The following is an 11,562-nucleotide window of genomic DNA, read 5'->3' as shown; positions in this document are numbered from 1 at the left end:
TCAATGTGGTGATGTCAATTTGCTGTGTTAACTAGCCCATGTCCTAAAAGGCAGTCTTCCAGGTGCCTGACCTAGAAGCGCCAAGGCTGTTAGCCAAATATGCATGGGAGCTGGCACCCAAGTGGGCTACCCCGAACCAGGGAGCTAGTGCTGCTTGCAGTTTCTCATGAGAGCCCGAGTCACATCCTGGCTTCCACTATGAGCGTCCTCACAACTTCAAAGACTGTTAAAATATCTGTAATTCTAATTGGTTACCTTATGTAACATGTAAATTGAAATGTTTGCTACAAGTCAGTTTTGAACACTTCAGTTTTCTCTCATACAATCATGGAAGAAAAATGAATAAAATCTTGCTCAACTAAACTTCTGTGAAGAGTGGTAAGTTTGTTATTCAAATTAATACTAAGTAGACAAGATGGAGGCAAGAACAATAACAAGAATATATACATTGGAGGACCTAATTCTATATTTCTTTAGTATAAATCTGGAGGAAGGCCAAAGCTAAGGATAAAATGTAGGCAGGCACCTCATGTGACATGCAGTGGAGTTAACATATCCTTTTGTAGGTGATGGGAGCTATCAAAGAAATGTAACATGAACAAAACAGTGAACGATTAAATATCCATGTCAGGAAGTTCAATGTAGAAGATGGCTTGGAGTGAGCTGAGAAGTGTTTGGTGCCCTGGCCAGATAGCTCAAATGGTTAGAGCACCAACCCGAAGCAGAGGTTGCCGGTTTGATCCCCAGTCAGGGCACATACGGGAACAGATTACTGTTCCTGTCTCTCTCCCCCTTCCTCACTCACTAAAATCAAAAAACAAACATTAAACATATAAAGTGTTTGTTAATCAGTACCTTGGTCCAGTACTATATGATTTTCCCTTTTTTAAAAAAAGTTCAAACTGTGTACTTTTAAACTTTATTTTAAAAATATTCTGAAATATTGAATTTTTCAAGAATCTTAGCCACCTTTTCTTCATTACATAAACATTTTGTCCTACAATTGTAGAACCTATTGCAGTACAAAACAAGAAACAAAAATTCCACTAAATCAAATTATTTCTGTAAATAATCATGCTACAACCTGAAATCACCCCAAGAAAAAATTCTTCTAATTCTCTTTCAAGATGTTTATAAAGTTTATTTTTTTCAGAAAACCAAAGTAATTGATTCAACAACACTTACCATTCTGGCATGCAGCAAATCATTTAATACAGTTTATTTTCACTCCTATAGTTTCCACAAGAAGCTTGCAGTGATAATAAAGGTAAGTACTTTGTTACAGGTACTTCAAATAGCACTATGGTACATCTTAGACAAAATTTTTACAATATTCCAACTTTCAATATGAAACAGCTTAAAAAGGCATGGGCCAAAAACATATAGTACTCAGGCAAACAAAGTCTAATAATCATACAAGCACAAAACTGTCAAGGACTCTGCCTGTTCTGGTTAGGAAAGGAGTAGGAGACATTTACTTCAGATAAAATTATATTAGTAGCCTAGAAAAATCCCAAAATACATAATTGCAGACAAATTAAAGGGGGAAAACCCTGACCTTTAGTCTTAGGAAATAATGTAGTTACTACTTGCTTTAATGCAGGGGTCCCCAAACTACGGCGCCCGCCGGCAGCATGCGGCCCCCTGAGGCCATTTATCCAGCCCCCGCCGCACTTCTGGAAGGGGCACCTCTTTCACTGATGGTCAGTGAGAGGAGCACATTGACCATCTCCTTAGCCAAAAGCAGGCCCATAGTTCCCATTGAAATACTGGTCAGTTTGTTTATTTAAATTTACTTGTTCTTTATTTTAAATATTGTATTTGTTCCCGTTTTGTTTTTTTTACTTTAAAATAAGATATGTGCAGTGTGCATAGGGATTTGTTCAGTTTTTTTTATAGTCCGGCCCTCCAACGGTCTGAGGGACAGTGAACTGGCCCCCTGTGTAAAAACTTTGGGGACCCCTGCTTTTAATGTAATAGATGTGTTCTTGAAAAGTGTTGCCTAAAGCAAATTCTATAAACCATCTTGCTTGCACTGGAGGAATGTATCTTGAGTAAACCTAAAAGAACTTACTACTCAAAACATGATTCTCCTGCACGTTTGTACATCATTGGGCATTTTATCTGCGCTGTTGTCTCATTCCTGTAAATTAAACTCGTTTCTCAAAATTCACTTGTAAAACAGGCAAGCAAACCAACTCTCCCCACCCTTCTTACTCACAATTCGTGGAATTCGTTCTAAATTCACAATTGTTAATGTATCTGTTCTCAGTAGAGGGCTTGTCTCTGTATTTATATGTACTAGGAAAGATGCTGTTCTTTTCACCTTAGCAAGATAATCGGGGTTTTTTTTTATTGCTAGGAAATGCTATTCTTAAAAAGACTTTATTTTTAAAAAGGGGCAATATGAAGGGCATAGTTCACAAAACATCACAGTACTGTTTAAAAGAATGACACCCTCAATTCTATAAGCTTCTTATTCCTTTACAAGAACGATTACCTTACTAATTAAAATAACAATTTACTAAGGACCAAACTTTAGCAACAGAATCTTGTAAAAAAAAGTAAGGAGTAAAAACTGTAAATGGACCTAGTCATTGCATCAAACTTAAGAGTAGATTTAGTTAACTCATAGGATCACTCAATTAAAGAAGCATTAAAATAGTTTTACTAAAGTAAATGTAAAAATCAACTACTGCAGTCAACCAGTAACAAGCAAATAGATGAATTACATTTATCCCTCTGAAAAGATAACACTGAATCCTTATCATCAAAAAAATTATGGCACTTGCATAATATTCCTAATCAATCACGTAAAGGTGCGGAGGAGGTGTACCCAGCCTCTCTCCTACTTTTAAGTTATTTTGGGAAAAACAACAGCAGGCTGGGCAAAATGTGATTCTGTCACCTGTGAAAAATGAGGTGAAGCTACCACAGAGTCCTAAGACTAAACAGCTTGAAAAAGATTAGGGAAAACAAGGCTGATTTTCTCATCTATTTTCGCTTGTATTGCCTTTATATTTTTTGAACTTAGAAGAAAAAAAGTTTTGCAATGGAACTTGAGCCATGGGTGAACAAAACTGTGTTTTCATGTGAAATGTAAAATAAATTCAATATATTGTAGAGCCATTTGCTGCAGCCAAAAACCAATTTTTGACTCTCAGTTTCTGACTATATCAAAAGGAGATGGCATATCTCAAGGATTAATTCCTTTAAAAATAAATGGAGCTGAACTGTTTATACTGCATCATGGATTTATAACACTTCTAATACAAAGTATATGTTCCAATAAAGTAGATGCTTACTTTATGGCAATGGAATCATGTTCTTCCCTCTAAAAACATGGTTGTCCTAAAACATTGTATTAATTTTCTGTTTCTTACCTTACTCTGCAGGACAAGCAACAGCCTATAAAATCATTCAACTTAATGTAGGCCTTCTGATAAAAAGATGTTTTAAATGGTACAGGCTTTAAGAACAAGTTCACCAGAGAAACCACAAATGTGTTAGTGAGTCTGTCAGTTACAGAACTGAATTTAAGACAACCGCTTTTTCTTGTGGTTGTTCCTTAAAGTGAGTAAGTTGATGTCTCTTCCAGTGAGGGGCCTGTCTGAATGTTTTGCCACAAACTGAGCATTCAAATGGCTTCTGCCCTGCATGAATTAGATAGTGTCTTTCCAGTTTAGATGGAGATCTAAAACTTTTAGAACAAACACTGCACTGGTAAAGAAGGCCATCATTCCTCTCAGTATGTCTTGAATAACTATGATGACTATGATGGCTCTGCTCTGATTGCAGAAGTGCACTGTAGAGATAAGGCTGCCTGTTCCTACAGTGGGTACCAGGAATGAAATCCTCTGATTCTGTCTTAACATTTATTTCTGATATTTTATCTGATTCTGAGACCTCACATTTTTGAAAACCAAGAGTCTGGCATTGTTGGGAAGCACTATAGTTAACATCACCCGGATGAATGAAAAGTTTGCTCAAATTGTCAAATTCTACTTGGCAAAGATTTCTTCTATACGGAATCTTTTCAATATGAGTTAATTTATGTCTTTTTAAGTGAGCTGACTGTCTAAAAGATTTCCCACAAACATTACAGCCAAAAGGTCTCTGTCCAGTATGAATTAAATAGTGTCTTTGTAGTTTGGAAATAGAAGGAAATACTTTCTCACATTTGTCACAAGGACACATCTTATGTCTTGTATGCATGTTTTCACTTGGAACTGAAAAACCATATTGAAGCAATTCATAGTTATCAAAGAATTCCTCACCTGAAGAACCATAGACTGATATGTCTTTATTATTCGCTGTATTATCCATAGTGAACATGTTTTCTGTTGTAAGGATACCTTTCAAGTTTTTCCCCATATTTTGGCTCTGTAAGTGCTTTTGCCAAGAATATGGGAAAGACAATGTTTTCTTCTTTTTATTGCCGACTGTCTTATATGTTCCGTGTGTGCCAAGAGAACCCTCAAATTTTCTATGGGTTTGTTCAAGGCTCTGCTCACCAGAAATAAGATCACAATTTTTCAAGAAACCATTTCTAAATACTTTTTTCTCAGATCTAAAATTATCTAATTTCTTACTCCCGACACATTTATGCTTTGCCAAGATTTTTTTAACAATGGTTTTATAGTTGAGGTTTCTTTTGAAACTGCTTGGAATTCTGCTACTTCTGGCAGGAAAACACTTGTGTCCATTGAAAATCTGCTCTGATTCAAAACACTCTTCACACTCTGGACATTGAAAAGGAACGATATAAATAGAGTGGACATCAAGCTGATTATTCTCCTCGGATTCGCCTGTATCACCACTTTCAAAACCATCCTGCTTTACATTTAATTTATTAGACAGAGGGCATGATTCCGGACTCTTCGCTTTTAATGAAAGAGTCTGAAAAGTCTTATTCCTGGTATGTATTTGTTTATGCTTCAGAAGTTTGCTTTGAATCTTAAATCCTTTTTGACAGAAACAACACTGAAAAGGTCTTTCTTCTGAATGTGTGAGTTGGTGGATTTTTAAATGAGTTGACTGTCGAAAAGATTTACTGCACAGGGCACATTTAAAAGGCTTCTGACCAGTGTGAATAAGTACATGCCTATCGAGTTTTGATTGTGATGGAAACATCTTGCTGCAGATTGCACATGTGTGAATATTCTTTCTTTTCTTTATAGGGCTGTAGGCAGGATCAGACTTACTACACGGGTGTAATGCCCATCTCTCATCTGTGGAAAAAGTACGATGCATTCCATACACTGGCTTTTCTTGCTTGGCCTCTAACAATCTTTTGGCCTGTTTAGTATCATTCTGGTAGGTTTCATTGTGAAGGTGTTGGTGCTTCATAAACGTCTTCAGATTTTTGAAATGGCGTTGACAAATATTACACTTAAAAGGCAGATTATGAGTTAGTTGATGTCTCTCCAGATGAACTAGTTGCCTAAAGGTTTTGTGACACACATCACATTCAAATGGCTTCTGACCAGTATGAATGAGATAATGCCTAGCTAATTTTGATGGTGTTTCAAAGTGCTTGAAGCAAATATTGCAAATATATGGCCTGTTTCTAGGTATTTTGTTGGCTACCAAACACTGTTCAATATTTAGTGTTTTAAAATTGTTTTCAGCCATCATATTCTTCAGTGATATATTCTGATGAGCTCCATAGTACACTTAATCTCCACAGATGTCTAAAAATTAAAAATAAAAATATATTAATTTAAAAATTATTTATCCCTATGAAAAAAAGTAATTAAAATTATCCTTTGGCTAAAGCTATCAAGAACAAGGAGGAAATTTAGACTTTTCTTGTGTATAAAAGTTAATAACCATTTTGGTGACTACTTTAGAAACATAAAACTAATTTCACACATATAGAGAAATGATGACTCTTTAAAAGAAAGTAAAAAACCCATATAATTTTAAGCTATATTTCTAATTAAGAGGATACGGAATTCAATTTTTTAACATTAAATAGACTTTTTAATCACAATTTTCCTAGTTCACTAAATAGATCTGTCAATATTTAGTTGCTTTGGCATTTTTAAAAATTTGGGCTTGAAAGGTAAACCGTATGATAATTAAAATATAATATTCAAATAAGATGTATTTGTATACAATTATAGCATATATGGACATGTTTTGAAAATGGAATGCTTCATTTACCAAAGCTAGGTTTCTTAGCCACATCATAACACTATTTTCTCTCAATTACTTCTTCTTTGGACAATAAAAGACAACATGGACAACTGGGAGAAAATGTCCAGAAAACCAGGGGTCTAGAAGTCTTGGATTTGCCACCACATGATCTTGGTGGCTGGAAGAGAGAAATACAGATACTTATCTCTAAAACAGGAAAAATGCCTCCTGTTGCATCTGAATGTGTTGGGAAACTGAAGTTATATTAGTATTAAGGTATTATTTAGCTCAGCACTGATCATATTTTAAAACTTTATCCTTACCTACTTAATATCATTTCTAGGATTTCTAACTGAAAGATAAACATACTAACTCAATTTAAATTTATTTTCATTTCTCCTTTAACTTTGTTATAGAATTTCTAAAAGACAAGTACAGAGGCAATGAAGTCCACAAACTGGCCACACACACACACACACACACACACACATCTATCATTAAGTAATTGAAAGTTGAAGTGTGGTTCATTTTTAGGCAATATAATAATCATTTTGTTTTCAGAGTTAATATAAAGATAAAATGTTTTCCTCTTACATACCTCTGTAGGACTCATAAAAAGGCACTTTCATAAGCATCTCACACCCTATCTTCCCTTCTTTTATAAGAGAAGCCAATTTTCTTCTCACTCTTCTTCTACTACTGCATTCCCCTTAAATAAGAGAGTCAAGAGATTAAAAAACAAAACAAAAACCTGATGTCGCTCTCTCATTCTAATGTTGTATCTTCCAGTTAAGATCAGAAAGTTGACAAGTTTATCAGAATCTCAGGGTTCTTTTGTCAGTTAATTTAGTTAACATCGAACATATATGCTACTTGTTATTTACTGCCCTCTCCTAGAAGACATCTTAAACACAAAATCACAAACACGCCCACATTGTGGTCCTCTTCAGCAATCTGAATCAGAAACAAACAAAAAATCATAACTCGTTCATTGAGCAAATATCTTCTATTAGCTGCTTTATCATAGTGTTTTTCAAGCTACACGTCACTACCCATTAATGGAATGTGAAATCAATTTAGTTGGTCATACTCAGTAATTTTGTTTAATAAGAGAGTTGAAAATATCAGATTGAATAACACAGCAATTTTTAACCAGTGTGCCACAAGTATTTTTTTTTTTTTTTTTTCCCTGCGGGAGGGGAAGAGAGAGACAGAGAGGAAGGAGAGGGGGAGGGGTATGTGCCACAAGTATTAAAACGTGCAATACATGACTATTTAGTCAGGGGCACTGATCACTTTTCCCTTAGATTGTCAAATTAAAAAATGATAACAGCTAATACAACAATAGCTGTCCAATGTGAATGAATCATAATTACATCTACTTTTTGTCAGATTGTCAAAAAGTATATTTTCTGGTGTGCCGCAGAGTTTTAGTAATTAGTTTATTATGTATGTCATGAGATGAAAAAGGTTGAAAATCACTGGCATAATATATAGCAAGATAAATAGTGTTTTGTGAAACTTGTCAGAAGAGGTAAAAAACGTTTGTGAAAACTGTTCCAGGCATATTTCTTCACATAAAACTAGACAGAGGAAGCCACAACAAAGCAGTCACTTTACTTAAAGTGGCTAAGTAATCTATTAAGTAAGGTGAGACAGAAAAACAAGTGTCTGCTTTTGTTCAACTGGCCCATATAATCCCAAAATATTAATTAAAAAATCTAATTAGCCTGACCAGGCAGTGGCACACAGTGGATAGAGCATTGCCCTGGGATGCTGAGGACCCAAGTTTAAAACCCTGAAGTTGCCGGCTTGAGTGTGGGCTCACAAGCTTGAATGCAAGATCATGAGCTTGAACATGGGATCCCTGACCCCATAGTCACTGACCCAAAGGTCGCTGGTTGAGCAAGGGGTCACTAGCTCAGCCAAAACCCCTCAGTCATGGACATATGAGAAAACAATCAATGACCAACTAAAATGCCACAACAAGTTGATGTTTCTCATTTCTCTCCCTTCCTGTCTATCTTTCCCTGCCTGTTCCTCTCTCTCTCACTAAAAAAGTAAATAAAATAAAAAATTCTAATTAAAAGACAAATGAAATATGTCACAGAAATTTATGCAAAATAAGATAATCTGGGCCTTGGCTGGTTGGCTAACTGGTAGAGTGACCGTTGGTATGTGGATGTCCCGGGTTCGATTCCTGGTAAGGGTACACAGGAGAAGCAACCATCTGCTTCTCCACCTCTCTTTCTTCTCTCTCTCTCTCTTATACTCCTGCAGATATGACTCCATTGGTTTGAATGAGAGAGTTGGCCTCTGGCTCAGGCGCTAAAAATAGCTTTGTTGCCCAATGGCTCCAGATGGGCAGAGCAGCTCCAATAGAGGGGGAGCCCCATCAGGGTGCATTCAAAAGTCTGTCTGTCTCCCCTCCTCTTGCTTAAAAAAATAATAATAATCTGCCTGCAAGCTACTATATTAATTTATAAAATGTTCAGATATCCATGGAAGTAACAATCAGCTGTTGGTGCTATTAATATGCACTTTCATGACACCGAATTAGAGAAATTACAGGTGAACAAATCCCTAAATATGCTAACACAGCAACAGTTATGAGGATTAAAATTGTCATGAATTCAGTGAACTGCCAAGAAGTTGGCACTTTACTTAATTTCTGTCAAGCAATTAGGGGTCAACATATTTAAATCAGCTTAAATGAAAAAAATAATAAAGCCTTTGTTCACTTAACGGGGACGGTGAAGAAAAGAGGCTAAAGGAAATAGCACTGGCCCCCAGTGGTTAATTAAACAGAACTACACTAGGTAAGGGTCAGGTAGACACAGTGCTCACAATCATCTTACTGCAGAGGAGGCCCAAATAAAAGGCTTCTGTCTCTTTATGGACTGTGGGCTAGCCCAGGAAGGAAGGGCTAGGAGTGGAAAGGTCCTGAATTAAAATGAATAAAGGTGCATCAGTTAAGTCTGTCCCCTCCCAATAAGGTCTTGGTTAGAGGTGGTTGGGAAGTGACTCAGCCAAGGTGCTCAGAATGGAGGGAGGTACCTGAGCAAGGAATGCAGTTTCTCTCGTATGAGCACAGTTTAGGAGGAGGAAAGGGTTGAGTGCCTACCTGCAACGGTCTCTAGAAAACTACAATGCACTGCCCACGCACAGTCAGGTGTGGGAAGGGCAGCTCCCTACCTCCCCTATCCAGGCCAGCCAGGCAAAGCCTCGCAGTTGTCTACAGTTGGGTCTGAAAAACACAGAAAGGATTTTGGCCAGGAGCTGGACTCCTCAATTTCTCTTGTACAGTTCTCCTTCTCTTTGATAGTGTCTATGAAACACACTAAAAAATAAAAAATTTTAAAATCCCACACTAGAACTACAAACAAAAGAACTATCCTTGAATTATAACAGAAATTGACTGCCTACAGCTCCTGTGCCAAAAAAGTCTATGGGTGATATCGACCACTAAAATTAAGACTGGATACTATTGTCTCTGGCCTCCACATCATGTGGGAAAACACTTACTGGGAGCCCTATATTGTCAGCGCTATTGGTGGCAAGCAGTGAGTGATCTCATCTCCTATTTATAGTGACAGCTCAGGGATCCCCATCGCTCCAAGTGCAGTCCCCACGTATTTCATACAGGGTACGTATTGATTTGATAGAAGTATAAAACCTGCTTCAACTGATTCTTTGTGCTTTCAATTGACTGTTTAGGTCAGTAACATTTTTAAAAAGCAACACTCCCAACTGTGTAATTTTTCTTATGTTAAACTGAAAATAAAGATAAACTAGTAAACCTCAACGGTTCAATCTAAAAACTATCCTGACAACAGCATGGCACACATTCTGTTAAAAGACTGTAAAAACTGGTCTCAAAAAACTCCCAAGTTGCTTCAAGGCTGAAAGCCTCTTCTTGGTTTTCTAGCTTTAACTAACACCATTAAAACGAAGTGAAGGTATCCAAAGTCAGTGAAAAAGAAACCAAAGACCCGAGAGAAACGCAGACAACTTTCAGTAGGAAAATAATCTCTGGTGATACCCCACCCACCACAGTCTAGTTCCTGTACCCCCACACCCCCGGCCCACTCTCTTGGCCTCGAACCTCCCCTCTCCCTCCCAGAGGGGCTGCCCTGGACAGAGGGTCCCGAACTCGGGCTCTCGCCCTAAGCGCCCACAACCACTCAGCACCTAGGGGTCGCCGAGTCCAGAGATGTAAAATCCCCAGCAGGAAAGGAAAGGGTGGACACAGCTTTGGCCGCAGCTAGGGAAAATGTGCCGTATTTGACACGACCCGTCACAGCAAAGGAAAAGCATTCTTTCGGGGCCTTCCTCTCATCGATTCCCACTCCCCGTGAGACGCAGTCCAGACTCAGGGAAGTAGGAAAGGAAAAGGAACTGAGGTCGCGGCGCCCCCGTTCAGGGTCTCTGAGCACCTTGGCGGAATCAAGAGAGGCCCGACACTTCCCGGGGCTCGCTCCACCTGACATCAGGGTTCCTGAAGTCCTGGGCACGCACCTGCAGCTGGTACGGACCCGGCCGCCGCACATCTCAGGGCCCGGGCACCGCGAACGCAGCAAACGCACGTTCAAGGCAGCAAGCGCAGGTCCGCAAAGGCCGGCGCGCCGAGGGGCTGAGCGCGCAGGCGCGGCACTCGGGAGCGCCCCGGGACGCGGTCCGGCTGGAAACAGGCTCCCCTTACCCTAGGGCCGCTAGGGCCGCTGTCACATCGGCGCGGCCCGGGAATCTCGTGGGGGAGAGGATGCTCAAAGAGAGGCGCATCCCCAACCCCAGCGCCACTCACTTCGCACCTCAGTTGCGGTATGGAGAAGAGTGCATTTTGTGTCTCTCGACAACGGAAACCTTGTAGCCCTGAGGACAAGGCCAGACTGGGAACTGGCCGAACTCGTCTTGAATGCCGTCTGGACTCGTTCGCTCTAACGCAGTCGGCCAGCGACAAACAAAACGCCACGTTTTCGGGACTTTCTGTGCTAGCACTGCCCTCAGCGCTCTGCCCATTGTCAGATACGGCGTATGGGTCAGAGATCTAGGTTTTGTGTAAGACATAACTGGGTCCCGGTCCTGGTTCTGCCTCTGGCCTGCCAGCTGCGCACCGCGTTGGCTTCTCTGAGCCGGATTCATTCGCGTGTCCAGCGTCTCAGTTCCTCCAGATTGCTCTGACAATTAGGTAAAATTGAAGTGCTCACATAATGGCTAATGCATAGTAAGCCTCAAATAGTTATTACCATTTATTAGTTACTGTTTTTATGGTAAATACAACTTTATGAAGTGATAGGATCCCATTTTAAAATGAGGCAAATGAGACCCAGACATTCAGGAATTTAACATCACACAGGTAACAAACGATGGAGGTGGTATTTGAACACAGGGAGTCTAATACCAGAGCGGCACTTATAATTC

General features: G+C 39.1%; 1 protein-coding gene across 3 annotated transcripts; it reads right to left on the bottom strand.

Moving 5' to 3' along the window:
- Positions 1-974: 974 nt before the first annotated feature.
- On the bottom strand, positions 975-10,793 carry ZNF770 (zinc finger protein 770). 3 transcript variants are annotated; one of them, XM_066277193.1, is made up of 3 exons: positions 10,660-10,793; positions 6,740-6,850; positions 975-5,693 (listed from the first exon to the last, which is right to left on the bottom strand). In XM_066277193.1, exon 3 carries the CDS (start codon positions 5,635-5,637, stop codon positions 3,523-3,525), a length of 2,115 nt encoding a protein of 704 aa, XP_066133290.1. In that variant the 5' UTR covers positions 5,638-5,693; positions 6,740-6,850; positions 10,660-10,793; the 3' UTR covers positions 975-3,522. The 3 variants fall into 3 exon arrangements, with proteins under 3 accessions (XP_066133290.1, XP_066133291.1, XP_066133293.1); XM_066277194.1 differs by having other exon boundaries at positions 10,578-10,757; XM_066277196.1 differs by lacking the exon at positions 6,740-6,850 and having other exon boundaries at positions 10,660-10,764.
- Between the last annotated feature and the right edge of the window lie 769 nt (positions 10,794-11,562).

This window comes from Saccopteryx bilineata, chromosome 4 (genome assembly GCF_036850765.1).
Source record: "Saccopteryx bilineata isolate mSacBil1 chromosome 4, mSacBil1_pri_phased_curated, whole genome shotgun sequence".
Taxonomy (NCBI): domain Eukaryota; kingdom Metazoa; phylum Chordata; class Mammalia; order Chiroptera; family Emballonuridae; genus Saccopteryx; species Saccopteryx bilineata.
This window is presented reverse-complemented; position numbering and strand designations above follow the sequence as displayed.